This window comes from Poecile atricapillus, chromosome 3, assembly GCF_030490865.1.
Source record: "Poecile atricapillus isolate bPoeAtr1 chromosome 3, bPoeAtr1.hap1, whole genome shotgun sequence".
NCBI lineage: Eukaryota > Metazoa > Chordata > Aves > Passeriformes > Paridae > Poecile > Poecile atricapillus.
This window is the reverse complement of record NC_081251.1, coordinates 272,112-286,506: the sequence shown is the minus strand read 5'-3', so window position 1 is coordinate 286,506 and position 14,395 is coordinate 272,112. Positions and strand designations below refer to the sequence as shown.

General features: G+C 40.9%; 1 protein-coding gene across 3 annotated transcripts; it reads left to right on the top strand.

Moving 5' to 3' along the window:
* The first annotated feature begins 2 nt into the window (after positions 1-2).
* On the top strand, positions 3-12,738 carry GPN1 (GPN-loop GTPase 1). Of its 3 annotated transcripts, none has more exons than XM_058834200.1 (15): positions 3-138; positions 243-336; positions 1,128-1,171; positions 2,383-2,445; positions 3,151-3,188; positions 3,704-3,782; positions 3,883-3,977; positions 5,584-5,629; positions 7,277-7,423; positions 9,435-9,517; positions 9,999-10,038; positions 10,739-10,829; positions 11,299-11,409; positions 12,006-12,115; positions 12,217-12,738. In XM_058834200.1, the coding sequence occupies exons 1-14, from the start codon at positions 49-51 to the stop codon at positions 12,095-12,097; spliced, it is 1,113 nt and encodes a 370-aa protein (XP_058690183.1). In that variant the 5' UTR covers positions 3-48; the 3' UTR covers positions 12,098-12,115; positions 12,217-12,738. The 3 variants fall into 3 exon arrangements, with proteins under 3 accessions (XP_058690183.1, XP_058690181.1, XP_058690182.1); XM_058834198.1 differs by having other exon boundaries at positions 12,195-12,738; XM_058834199.1 differs by lacking the exon at positions 1,128-1,171 and having other exon boundaries at positions 122-138; positions 2,293-2,445.
* Positions 12,739-14,395: the final 1,657 nt, after the last annotated feature.

Here is a 14,395-nt window from a genome sequence, read left to right as displayed (position 1 = left end):
GGGTCGCGGCCGCTCCCCGCCCCGGAAGGACAAGTGGGCTCTGGGAAGATGGCAGCGGTGGCGGGAGCCGCCGTGTCGGCTCCTGTGTGCGTGCTAGTGCTGGGCATGGCCGGCTCCGGAAAAACTACCTTCGTGCAGGTGAGAGGCTGCGGGACTCGCGAGGGGCTGCGGGGAGTCGCCGGCTGCCCCCGGGGCTGCCCCCCTGCCCAGCGGGGCCTGATGCCCCCCCGGTGTCTCCGCAGCGCCTGGCCGCCCATTTGCACGGGCAGCGCTGCCCTCCGTACGTGATCAACCTGGACCCTGCCGTGCACAGCCTGCCTTTCCCCGCCAACATCGGTGAGTGCTGCGCCCTGCGGGACGGGCGGGCCCGGCCGGAGCAGCGGCCTGGAGTCCGCCAGGAGACTGCGGGGACGTGGGGCCTGAAACAGAGAGAAGCGCTTGGCGGACAGTGCTCTTCTTGTGTTCCGCGGAAGCGAATACGTGAGGCCATACAAGCTGGGCTGCTTGTATTCCCTTAAGAGAGTCCAAGTTCTAATAAGAGAAAGACTTGGAGTCTTTTTTTTTCCCTTTTTTTTTTTTTTTTTTTTTTTAATTGTAGCTCTTTTCTCCAAACAGTCGTTACTGTGGGTACTTTTAGAACCAAAGCCATTCTTCCAATGCATTTGTACATTTTTAATATCATCTGGTGTGATTGGAGCTGTTTGGGTTCTGGAGGCTTTTTATTTATATCAGTGATGAAAGGATTAGCAGATTTGCTCTGGTTCCCTACATACACATATGCTATCAACAGAGAGCTTTAAAGCACTTTAAAAGACACGAATTTTAGAGAAAACATTTTAGCAATAGAACAGATCTTATGTTTAGCTGTTCCAAAGAGCATATCAGTCCCTAGTTTTGTGACAATCTTGTCTCTTACGCTCTGTGAAGTATGGCAGCCAGCCTCTCCAAAGGATAAGGAAGTCAGTGCAGGTACACAAGTCGTTGTGCTGCTGCAGCCAGAGGAACCACTGGGGTCTCTGCTCCACTGGTGGGTCTCTAGCAATACAGACAGATAGGTAGGTATGCTTTGTTAGCTGATGTTGACCAGTTGGGGGTTGAAAAACTGCTTATATGTCTTTCCACACTAGATATCAGGGACACCGTGAAGTACAAAGAGGTTATGAAACAATATCCTTTTTTTGTCTGAATAATGATATTTAAAATTCAAGCTTTTGAAAATAGTCTGTCACATGCACACTGTGGTGAAGGGACAGGAGGTGGGGGGAATCACAGTAATCCAGAGTGTTGAATGAAGATCAAGAAGTTTTGACTGTGTATTTCTTGCATGTAATATTAGGAATGTGTGTTTGACAAGATTTGTTACTTCTTAGGTAAATTTCTCCTGTGCTAAAAATGATTCTGCCTAACAGCAAGTTTTTACAAGCAATAGGGACTCTGCCTATGTAGATTTTTTATTTTTTTTCAGTTGTTCTTTCAAAGAACTTGTATCTTCTATTAGTGGTTTGTTTTTTTGTTTGTTTGGTCTTTTGTGGAAGCCAGCAGCCTTTTCCCCATGTTTTAATTAGTCTAATTGTATTTGTCATAAAACAAATCTGTAAATTCCTACTTGCCTGTAGTAGATGGAGAAAACTATTTCTCCATTTGGCCATAATCAAGGCACTGCTGTCTCTGAATCTCAAATTCAGATTTGAATCTCTGAATCTCAAATTTGGAGTGTTTGCTCTTGCTCACAGTGTTGGTGAGTGTAGTGCAGTAACATTTTACACTGAAGTGCCTGCACTTCCAGAGGGATGTGGAGGGTTTTGGTCTCTTATGTAGTAGCTCGTGCAGAAGGAGGTGATACACAGTCTTTGGTTTTGACTTGCAAGTATGACTCTTAAATTTAATATTTTAGACAAGAGTAAAGGTGGTGTGGGATAGGATTCTTGATTTTGAATGTTGTTTGGTATGGGGTTACCAGCAAAACATTGTAAATACAAGTTTCAAATTAATATGTAAGCGCATTATTTGCTTCAGTGCATCTGTTAGCCATTGCTGGAGTTTCTGTGTCTTGTTAATAAGGGTTTAAGAAGGATGTTTGGCTTCATGTCTGGATAATGAGAGTAGTGATAGAGAAGACAGTATGTTATGAGTCAATGCTGATTCCTGTGCAGTTAAAGCAAAAATGGCAAGGAGAAGCCACTCTCTTCCTGCTGTCAATTGCACGTGTTTGGGTAAGGGAGTATTTGTTACTCCTCTGAATGATTTAGAAGATGTAATTGTGTATTGGGGCTATTGTCTCTTAATTTCAAGGTATCCAGCGTGCATATGTTGTCAGAGTTGACAAACACGACTTCTGGGGTCTGCATAACCATCTGTTTTCCTTAATGAAGCATCAGATATGGGCTGGGCCCCAATGGCGGAATAGTGACCTCTCTCAATCTCTTTGCTACAAGATTTGACCAGGTACAAGGTTGTTTCTGTGTGGTGCTCCTATGATGTTGTGCTGGAGCTGGGGGTTGGGGGTTTGTGTATGTCGAATCTCAGAGGACACTGTGTTTGGTTAGCCTTCTGATATTTCTGGGGAGTTATTCTCCATACACAACCAAGCGTTCGTATGAGAGATTTCAGTTTTTCAGCTTTTTTAAAAGTGTGATTAAGAAGTCACATGTAACTGAAGAACATTCTTCAGTCTTCGTATAGGACTGTTGTTGTACCACGTTTCCTATAAAATCTTTCATGTGAATGCTCTGGTTTTGAAGTATGGAAGCTCACTTCTGGAAACCTGTTAAATTTTCCTGGGGTTATTTGATAAGTGACAGCCCTCCTAAATCATAGCACTAAATCTGCTCTGGCTGGGGTCTGATGTCAGATATTGAGGCAGTGTCATGGTGAAAAGGCAGGGAACAACTGCCTTTAGTCAGGTACTAATTTCTTCAGTCAAGTACTAGAACATACAGAAAATCAAGGTTGTCTTTGACCTATGCAGGGTCTGAGCATTTTTCACCCCTCGTTAGTAGGGCATTTTCACACTCTGAAAAGCATAGAGACATTAACCTGTTGATATTCACCTGCAGCTGTGCAAATTAATGTAGTTTCTGCTATGAAATGAAGATTAAAGTTTCCCGTTGTGAGCCTAAATACAAAATGCACTTCTGCCTTTTCAATCAGGTGATGAAGTTTATTGAAAAAAGACAGAATGCATCCAAGTAAGTACATTCTACTGAGTTGTGCTTTTCTGGGATCATTGTGGGAAAATCACAAAACTCTAAAAAGCTTCTCTGAATGTTTTCTAGTTGTTTTTTTCAGCCTTGGTGGAAATTTTATGTGGAAAAGGGCATAGAATGGATAAACAAGATTTTCTTTGGCTACATAAAAAAAAAAAAAAAAAGCCAGCTTATTATCCTGCTTTCCTTGTCTTACATTTTCTCTCACACACTGTTCAAACAGGCAGCAATTAATTCTTTTTCTGAAGATTTTGCACTACTGTCTGTCAAATTGATGCCTTCAACTCATAAGAGTACGTGTTTCTTAGTTACAGAATTCACACAGGAGATTTTCAGGCATGCCCATAAATCTCATTAGTGTTTGGGAGTAGCTTTTCTCATCTGTTATAGAATAATCATGTCATTTGCCATTGTATGCTGGTAATAATCTAGTCAGAACAGGACCTTGTGCTTAACTAATTTTCCCTTATTGTTGTTTGGGGGTAACTTCTTACCAGGTATGTTATTATTGACACACCAGGGCAAATTGAGGTATTTACTTGGTCAGCATCGGGAACCATCATAACTGAGGCCTTGGTAAGTGCTTTTGACATGACTGGACAGTGAAGTTGTGTGAATGACTTGGCTGTTGAGCAGTGAGCTTCTAATTAAACTGTCTTTTATTTTGTATTCCCAGGCTTCCTCTTTTCCTTCAGTTGTTGTCTATGTGATGGACACCTCTCGCAGTACTAATCCTATCACTTTTATGTCCAACATGCTGTATGCCTGCAGGTAAGAAAAGCTGTAAATGCAGCCTATCTGCTTCAACTACTGTGTCTGTTTAAGCGTTAGTTTTAATCATGGAATGGTTTGGATTTAAAGGGACCTTTAAAGGCCATCTAGTCCATTCTCTCTTCTGTGGGCAGGGACACCTTCCTCTAGACCAGGTTGGTCCAAGCCTCATCCAACCTGTCCTTGAACACTTCCACGGAGGGGGCAATGTCTCTTTTAGCTTAAAACCATTATCCCTTGTCTTATCACTACGAGCCTTGGCAAAACGTCACTCTCCATTTTTCTTAAAAACCTCTCTGTATACTGAAAAGCTGCAAAAAAGCTTCCCTGAAGCCTTCTCCAGGCTGAACAATCCCAACTCTCTGGCCCGTCTCCATAGGAGAGTCCTTCCAGTCTTCTGATGGTTTACATGGCCTCTCGTGGGCCCACTTTACGGGTCCACGTCTTCCTTGTACCATGGTTTCCAGAGCTGGGTGCGGTGCTCCAGGTGGGATGAGAGCAGAGTAAAAAGGGAGAATCGCCCTTCTCACCCTGCTGCCCATTCTGCTTTTGATGCAGCCCAGGGAGTGGTTGGTTTTGCACTTAGTGTGTCTCATACCCACTTAATCTACTGGCTTGGTTATTCTCTCAGTGTTTTTCTCTTTGAAAAAGCAGAGTAATTTAGGTGCCAGTGGACATTTGGAGGTCATTGGCTCAGAACTCCCACTGAAAGCATTAAATAATCCATGAGACCATGGTGTCATGAATGCTGATTACAAATAGATTTAACATTGCCTATTGCTTATAAACCCATTTATCTGAGATGTATCAAGATAGTCTAGTTTAAGTTCCTTCTTGTAAACACATACTTTCTTATTCTCTTTTTTAATGTTATTGATACTTTAGGAGATTCTTCAAGATTTGTTTTGAGTTCAGCATAGCAAAGAGTTCTTGATTTATTGCATTCTTTCTCATACATGAATTTATCTGTTTTCTTTCATGTTAAATCAGGGACTAAATACCTATAGAATGATCAGCATATCTAGAGCTGTCGTAATTCATGGTAAATGTTGGTAAAAGGTTTCAAAAACCCTTGCAATCCTTGCATCAAGGTCAGGAGCTGTATCACTGTAATAGCGTGCAAAATGTCTTATTACGTGCTGCATTTTCTGACATTAGTTTGAGCAAAAGGTGATAGCACATATACAGTGAAATGAATGTGTGAACTCTTGTGTTGAGGTAGTTTTTCCTTATAGATGCTCTGTGTTATTTAAATTTGTCGCTCAGTTCACAATCTCTCAGAACTCGAGGTCTGAGTCAAATGCAGAATGCAAAGGGAGTTAAAAACTGAGAGTCATAGAAAATGGTATCCAAAATAAACTGCGTGTGTCAGAGATTTTCTGTCTCACAGACGTGCTTACATCTTGGGGAGGCATATTTTGTTCAACAATTGTAAGCAGGACATGGGTGAAAATTACATTTGATTGGTGCAGTGGAAAATAATTATCTTTTGATGTCAAATGTATTCAGTTTTGCAAAAGTCTTGTCTGCCTTATGATTAACTTGCTTTCTATTCTAGTGAGTTTTAAATTAATGTTAAAGTTTCATTTTGTATCTCCCTGCCTAGTATCCTGTACAAGACAAAGCTACCTTTCATCGTAGTTATGAACAAGGTATGTTAAAGCTTTGGTTTCCATTTCCTAGTGGGACATTGTTCTGCTGAGCTTCTTTGGTGTGGTGTCTTTGTTTTACCACAATAATAGTTTTTTCTAGAAAAGAGAGAGACTGGGAAGGGGCTGCAGGCTGACAACCAAATCTAAAAGGGGTTTTTAGTCTGGTATCCAAATGCACAAGCATAATCAGGGATGGGCAGTTGCACCCAAAGCCTCTCGTCAGATAGAATACCAACACTTCAAAACACATTTGAGACCTTATGCCTGGGCTGCAGGGAAACCCAACCCCGTAAGGTAAGAGGGAGCTCTTTACGGAATCTGCTCTCATGCACCGTTTCCACATGACATTTGTCGTCTTCCTTATTGTTTCTACTCAGCAGCAGGCTGACTACTGGAACACAGTGGGAATGGTGTAACACCTGCATGTTTTGAGGAAGGATTCCCACATATTGTACCAGGCAAAATTTAGCAAAAGACGTTTGATCCAGTATTTGCTGGGAGGCAGATGCTAAAGATACGCATCCACTGTCATGTAATGCACTTACAGTCTTAAAGGAATGCTTTTAACAGCTGTCTCTTTAAACATAATCATTTCAGATATTAAAAGCATGCCATTAGATTTTTAGTGTGAGTGCTGCTCCCCACAGACCTCATTTGTATTTGTATCCCCAACACAGCAAGCTCTCTGCACACATACACATTTCCCATAGGCCATGCCTTGACTGTGCCATTTTCCCTTACACCAGCCAAGCAGTACTAGTGTCTGCTGTGCTCCACCCATCTGCCCAGTGACCCAAACCATGCTTTGATACCTGCTTGCTTACTGAGCAAGGTTTTATATGCTGTTTTCTCTCTAATGCTAGATAATAATTTTAGAATAAGCTACAAAGCTGCTTTTTTTTTTTTTTTTTCCCCATAGGAAAAGGCAAGAGGTAGGAAAATCATTCTCTCTTAAGAAAATACACCTTTTAAAAGACTGAAAGTGGGACTTGATCAGTGTATGTAAGGAAAGGTAGGCCCGAGGCTTAGGATTCATAACTTGAAACATCATTTTAATTTCATGTTTGCCTTTGCTAAAGAGCAAAGGCAACAGCATTTTAAGAATTTTTAACAAAATGTAATTAAATTAATATTTTTTAAAAAATTACTCTTGATATAAACGCAAGAATCCTGGGCAACTGATACATGTGCAGTGACAAACGGATTTTAGAATTTTAAGATTTGCAGAGGGAAAAAAAACAATTTGTAGAGGTGATTTTATTTTATTTATAGAATTCTAAGTACTCAGGCTTTGCCCCTTGGTGGATTCAGTTCTGTCTCAAATCTTGTGAGTAGTGCTAGGCAATACTTTATCTTTCTCCTCCCCATTGGTGCAGGGAAATGAAATATATCAGAGTTTTAGGCACCTCATATTGTGCTAAGAGTGGATATGCCTGTGGTAAGGTGTTTATGAAACTTTTTAATAGACTGTTTGCATATGAATCCCTGTAAAACTGTGGAACCATCTCACCTGTTTGTGTCCATTGTCTTGCACTGAGTTTGGGTTGTGACTTCTTTGGGTCACAACATAGCTCACGTTTATAGAGACCCCATCCATGGGCTGCTGCTAAGATTATTACTTCTGAATATTTTCCCTTCTCCTTCCAGACTGACATAATCGACCATAGTTTCGCAGTGGAATGGATGCAGGACTTTGAGAGTTTTCAGGATGCCCTGAATCAAGAGACCTCCTATGTCAGCAACCTGACTCGTTCTATGAGTTTAGTGTTGGATGAATTTTACAGTTCACTGAAGGTAAGAATCTTCTTTTTGTCTATTACCTCTCATAAAAGCCTGGAGAAAAGAAAGCTCAAGAATAATGTTTATGATGTAGGGTAGGAGTAGAGTGTAAGGAGGGCAAAAGGCAGACTCTGTTCACTGGTGCTCAGGGAAAGGAAAAGAGGCAACAGACACCAAATGAAATACAGGAAGCTATGTTTAAACAGAAGAGGATTACTTAATTTTTACTGATTGAGCACTGGAGCAGATAGTCCAGAGAGACTCCCATCCTTGGAGGCAGACAAAGTCGTGAGCAACCTGTTCTAGTTAATTCTGCTTTTTGAGCGTAGAAGTTGGACTAGATGATCTCCTGAGGTATCATCCAATCCTACCATTCTGTCCTTCTATAAAGGGTCTTTGCCCTTTTCTGCCCTTTTGAACTGTAATCTGTTGATGAGCCATGTTGAGGATTTGCTAATTTGGATACAATAACTTTAGTAACTTGTCACGCTGCGTGGCAGCCCTGAATAATTTCATACTGGATTGTGATTAATCATGAGAAGAAAGCGAAGATAGGCTGGTAAGAGGTAGCATTCTTTGTTGCAGCATTTCCTGTCTGAGGTAATTTTCCTTTTTCAGAAAGTGTCTAGTACACTTGTGCAGTTTAGTACATAGGAAGAATGGAAAGAATCTCAAACCCAAACAATCACCCTCTCCTTCCCACCCTCCCCATATTTGCTTGGGCAAGAAGTTGGGGGATTTTTAAAACTTAACCAGGTTTTGAGAGGACAAAGCATCCAGTTCCTCAGGAAACCGTATGCATTGGAGGCTGTTACTGTTCCCATAGTCTGGGCTAAAAGTTTCAGCTAATTGTTTTTGTCACCAGCTTTTACTTAAGAAAAAGCAAGCCTTCTTGGCTTTATGGGTATTAAAAGAAAGACAATTAAAATAAGTGATTCCATTCAGATAGGTAGTGTAGCCAGAGCAAAAATACTGTGTTCTATGCAGAACAATATACAGAATTTCAGAAGGTGTTGTAGTGGTGCCATATACAGAATTAAAGTACTTCCTGTTCCTTATTTGTTAATTAGATCGTATTTCTCTGCACATCAGAGCACTTGACTGGACAGCAGGTCATATGATGATCATAGCATAGACTGCACCTTGCACTTAAATGCAGGGAAAGTGTAAATATTAACATATGTCAGGATTTTAATACTTAAAATCTTTTGGAGAGCTGTCTCATGTTTGCTGTATTAATGATCAAGTCCAAGGCTGTACTGCAAAAGGTCTTCATTTTGAAAGTGAGTAGTTGAGACTGTCTTGCTTTTGAAAAAGAGGAAGAATTTTTGTTAGAAGATGATAGATTCTGGATGGTAATAGTCCTAATGAAACGTATTTTTAGGTAATTGATTTAATACAGGCAGAACAAATGGTCAGAAATGTAGTGATAGACAAGTTCAAATTAAGGAGATGTGCGTGTTGAATGTATTGCCATAGTAACTGATGAAATTCTCCACCTCTTGCTGTTCTGGGGTTGTCTGTGGACTTTTTAAAAAGTGATGTGGCTAAATACAAAGTATTACATGTAATTTCAGAGCCAGAAGGTCAGTTGTTGTCTATTTTGCTGTCTAATTCTAGTACACTGATACATACTAAATATTTATAACCCTTGGTGCAGATTGGATTATTAAGAGTAAACAAGTAAGCAACAGAAAGACCAGACTTTCTCTTGAAATGTCCAACTTGTTACAAAAACCCAAACCCACTTCCCCAAAGAAACACCCCCCCCCAAAATACTGCAACAATTCACCAAACAGAAAACCAGCAACAACCAAAAAACAGAGCAGAGGTAACAACATGAACAGCAAGTGGAGAAAGAGCTTGAAAGCAGCATGGATAGAAGCAGAAGTATTACAGCACATTCTGATGCCACTGTGCTGATTAAATGGCTGTTGTTTAGACCAGTAATATTTGTTGGTTTTTGTTTTTTTATTAGGAACTGGTTCAGTTACTCTTCAGTTCTGGTGTGTGGTTTCTTTTGCAGGTGGTTGGTGTTTCTGCAGTGCTCGGCACAGGACTGGATGAGTTCTTTATCCAGCTTTCTAAAGCTGTAGATGAATATGAGAGGTGAGGGGATAGTTAACCCAGTGAACACAGCCTGAAGGTATTGATTTGTAACTCCTTTGATTTGAAGGATTCTACACTTTCCTTGGTCAAGGTAGTTTAGGGTTTCTAATAAACTCAAGCATCAGCATAAAAAAGTGGCAGCGTAAAGGAACTATTCAGAGGTGAATTTTTTGTGTTTGCTGTTCAGTGAAAAAGTAAAAGCTATCTGTGCCATCAAATATGTGAAGTAATATTTTTTCTCTAATTCCATACAGTGATCAAGGTTTGAACTCTTGCTGTTTCAATGAAGTATGTTCACTTATTTTTCCTCCATTGGTTTCAGAATCCAAATTTGGGTAAAAAGTACTGTTAGTCCTTCTGAAATGTCTCTCAAACATGAAAGCCTAGAAAAAAATCTTTTGGGGATAGAAGGAAGCCTTTGAGATCATCCTTAATGTAAATCATGTGTTGATTCAAACTGAATGCACTCTTATCTTTTCAGAGAGTATCGTCCAGAATATGAGCGCCTGAGAAAAACACTAGTAAGTGTTTTTAGCTATTGTACACCCAGATAGTGTATCTTGAGATCACTTTTATGTACACAATTGCCTTTATGTTGAGAGGGTCTAACATTTCATTTACTAGTCATACTCAGTGTCGGAAAACTCCTGTCCTGAAGAAGTCTGACTTTTTTTCTAGATGTGGTGGAGGTTATCTATACAAGAATAAAGATGTTTTATAAGACACATATTGTTTGCTGCTTTAGTGCTAGTATTTGAGCTAACTGTGAGAAAATGCTTGGGAAATAGTTTTGTATCTCACATTCAGAAGGATAGAGAGTTCTTGAAAATAAATTCTTGAGTGATTGGTTGAGGCTGTCCTTGTATCTTTCTGTACCAGTGAAGTGTACTGGTTTGACTTAGACAGTAACAGAGACTGATTTGCAGTGTGAAAATCAGCTCTTCTCACCTTGAGTCCGAGCTGTCCAAAGGACAGTTCTCTGCAGGCACAGATCCACTGAGTTTGGCTTCCTGATGCTTCTGAAAATGTTCAAGAAGTCCACCGTATTGGAGGTTGCTGTCCATGTTTGGTCAAAAGTTCTGTGTAACCTTAGTTGTAATGTAAGATCTGCTTAGGGAATGGCACTCTGGCTGGGGGACAGACTGCTGCGTTTAGGTGAGGTTACTTTTCTACTGATGCTTTAAATGTTCTCAGAATCCACACGTAACTCTTTATCTACAGGAGGAAGCTCAAGAGAAACAAAAGAGAGAGCAACTGGAACACTTGTGGAAGGACATGGGCAGTGTGTGTGTGCAAGGCAGTACACTGGCAGGTACCTCACCAGGAAGATTAAGTTCACTGCAGAAGTTTTCTAAAGAGTTTGCATTGAGAAGAGATTCTCCGTTCCCACACCAAAAGTGTGAAAGGAGCTCCATGTTAGAGGAGCTGGGCTTCAGTTTCTGTGGGATTGGCTGCACTTAGCTCTTCTTGTGTCTGAGACAGGCATGGAAGAAACCCTGATGTGTAGCTAAAGTAGCAGACATACTAAAAATAATGAAGTACTTTAGAAAAGGTAAAACAGATTAGAATACAGGAAAGCTGTGCTGTTGGCTGCACTGTTCCTTACATGAGGTGTGTGCTGATGAAGACTGCCCTGTGTCTTTGGGGTCCACAAGCAGTTTTCTGTCCTTTCAGAGCAAGTGTTAATTGTTGTGTTTTTGTGCAGATAGAAGTTGTCAGTGTTAATAATATCTTACCTTTAGCAAGCTGGTTTGTGTACAGCCATTTCTTTTCCCTTCAAGGACCTGATGATGCTTCTGCAATGGGTCCCTCTGAGCTAATCCTGACACGAGGAACTCTCAACGAAGAGGAAGAAGAGAGGGAGAGTGATACTGATAACATTGACCATGAAGGTGAGGGAATGAGGCCTGAAAGCTGCCCATCTAGGCAGGAATCCCCCTCTGTACTTCATTTCCTGGATGGACTGTAAGGAGAGCCTAGAAAACAAGCAAACATTCAGTCGTATATAAATGTATGTGTCAGAATCCACAGCAGAAGCCCAGCTGCAATGTTTGGTCTAGGGCTATCACTCTCCAACCTTCATGAGAGTTCAGTTGTAAATTTTCTATTTAAGTAAATATTAGGTGTATAACACAGATAAACCAGAGAACTTGTTAGGCTTGAGGCACACAGTTACCTCAGAACCTCAGCACAGCTGTTTTATCATCTTTTTGACCTTACAGTTTTGCCCCTGGCTCTCTGCTTTTGCTGTGACTATGATCTTGGAGCCATCTTCTAAGTTCCTGGAGGGTGATTTTTCCCTTCTGTAGCTCACAAACTTAATCTTCATTCTCTTCCTGTTCCACTGATGTTTAGCATCACTTATTTCCTTTGCCCTGTCATGTAGTTGAAGATCCAACAGATGTTGTATGTTGTTCTGACTATTCTGACTCTAACTTTTGTCAGTAACAGAAGTAGAATAGTGCTGAACTGTCGTTTCTTCCCCCAGTGACTGAGGAGAGTCATGAAGAACCAGCCTTCAGAAACTTCATGCAAGACATGCGGATGAAATGCCAGAGAAAAAGCAACCTGAATGAATGAGACCTTCACAAACAGAAGGTTTGGGAGGAACAGCATAAAGAAACTTGCATGGAACCATGTGTGAAGGCTTTTATTAGTTAACTGCTTCCTCTGATAGATTTTTATTTTTCTTTCTGCAGTAACTGTTGGTCATGTGAGTTAAAGATCTTGAAGCCAACTGACTGCACGTTTCACCATCTGCCACTGTGGCTTCCTGAAGCTGAAGGAATCAGATAGCAGTTCCTTTTCCTCCAGATTCTTCAGATCTACCTGTTGAGAGCCTAGATTTCGAGCTCCAACAGTGTTAGTATCTACAGCACTAGCTGGTCCCCAGAAACATGTTCATTTGTGTGTGCAGTCAGATGTCTGCAGCAGCCAGGGCACAAGTGATGCTGTGTTAAACTTTATCAATCTACTTACTGTTTGATGGTTTGGTTTTCATTAAATATATTTTATGTACTAACAAATGTGTGATAATAATAGGAGATTTCATTTTACGCACTGTTCTGAAGTGAGACTTTTTCCTTGTGCTTGCAGCCCATCTGTGTGGATGCACAGCAAATGCATCTTAATTACATTATACAGACATGGTACAGATGCCTCCTAGGAAAATCCTGAGTAAAGAAAGTTCCCAGGAGGGAAAGTAATAAAAAGACTCTAGCCTGATTTGGCTGAGAACAGAAATACACATTGTTATGTACTGGCTGCATATATCCCTAGGTTATTTTAAGCAAATGCATTTCCATAGATGAGTGACTACCTGGGATACACGCAAGTGCTTGGAGACTGGCTAATACTTTCCTGGTAAGCACCACAGGCACAGATGTTCACTTGCAGTTTAGCAGTCTGGACCCTGGAATCTTTGGGGTTTTTTTTTCCACACAAAGCAGTGGCCTCACTGGATAGGTCTCCTGAGTGGAAATCTGGCATAGGGTCTGCTAGCACCAATCCCACATTGCTAGTGTGGAATACCACTCTGCTTTAATTTATAAATCACTACTTCTCTTAGTGGATAAACCCTTCAACTTTACTTAAAATTCACAAAGTTCCAAACTGTGGCTACCAAGATTTTACAGTGCCATGTCCATGGTGGAATTCTGGAAAACGCAAAGTGTATGGTCCTATGGGAATGTTCACAAAGAACCACACTGACCTAAGCTGTGACCACAGCCCAAAGGGAGATCTCTTCCCAACACCTCTGGCTGTGCTCAGCGTGTCCTGACAGTTCCCATGCTGACACAGAACAGGTTCCTCTGCCTGCTACCTTGGGAAGTATCCCTAAGGTGCCACAAAGAAAGGAGCTTCTAACGGGCTCAGTGTCTTGGGATTCAGGGGGGAAAAAAAGTTTCCAGTCATTAACATCTCACATTCCATCAGCATTGACAGCAAACGGCTTCAGTCTTGGGAAGACACGATAGTCAGATTTTACAGATCCTGCTGTCAGCTCTGCCTTGCTGCAGGTACACTCTAACAGGGAGAGGGAAGGAAACATGCTGAGACAGACAGCCTGCTTCCAGAAAATCATCATAACCCTTAAAGCATTAAATAGAGCTGTAAGAACTTCCAAAAGTGTTCATTTCCCTGCAGACTGAGGGCTCAGGGTGGCACTAAGTTGAAGTACAGGCTGGACCTGCCATGAGCAGACGGTGTAAATGTAAGAAGTAAGAACTACTTAGACTGTTTAATTCCATAAAACATTCTAAAATCACGTTCCTGGGATATGATTGTCACTGATTTTTTTTTAATAATGTCAATTCTAAGTTTTCTACCCAGGTTTTTGTCTTTCCCTTGGATTCTTGTAATTGTTGTTTGAATTTGTCATTTTGGTACTGTAGAGACAATTCTACAATACCAATTCAATTTCTTTCCTTTGTTTCATTTCTCAAATTACCATTTTATCATCTGTTCCCTCCATTGCTATTCCCTCCATAAATACAGTGCCAGTGCATTACAAATAATACTTTCTCCTTTTATGTCTCAGCGATCCCCATTTTTCATCTGTTTTCTCCTACATTTTTTCCCACTCATACCAGTTAGCTGTTGGCCAAGGGTCGTAGGTTTCAGTGAGAAAACTTTGCCTTCACAGGTAATCTGCTAAGCCTTTTGTTTGTTTCTCTAAGTTGTTTGCCATCCTGTCTTCAACTATACCAAAAATGTCATGAAACAAATGGGAGCTTCAGGCAAGCCCTGCCTTAGCCTCAGATTTTTGGCAACAGCTTAAATACAAGAAAGCATTCTGTCCCACATGTTCTAAGGATGGCAAATCAGGTCAATTTATAAAGTAAGTTATTTATTTGACAGGAGATAACAGACAAAAAG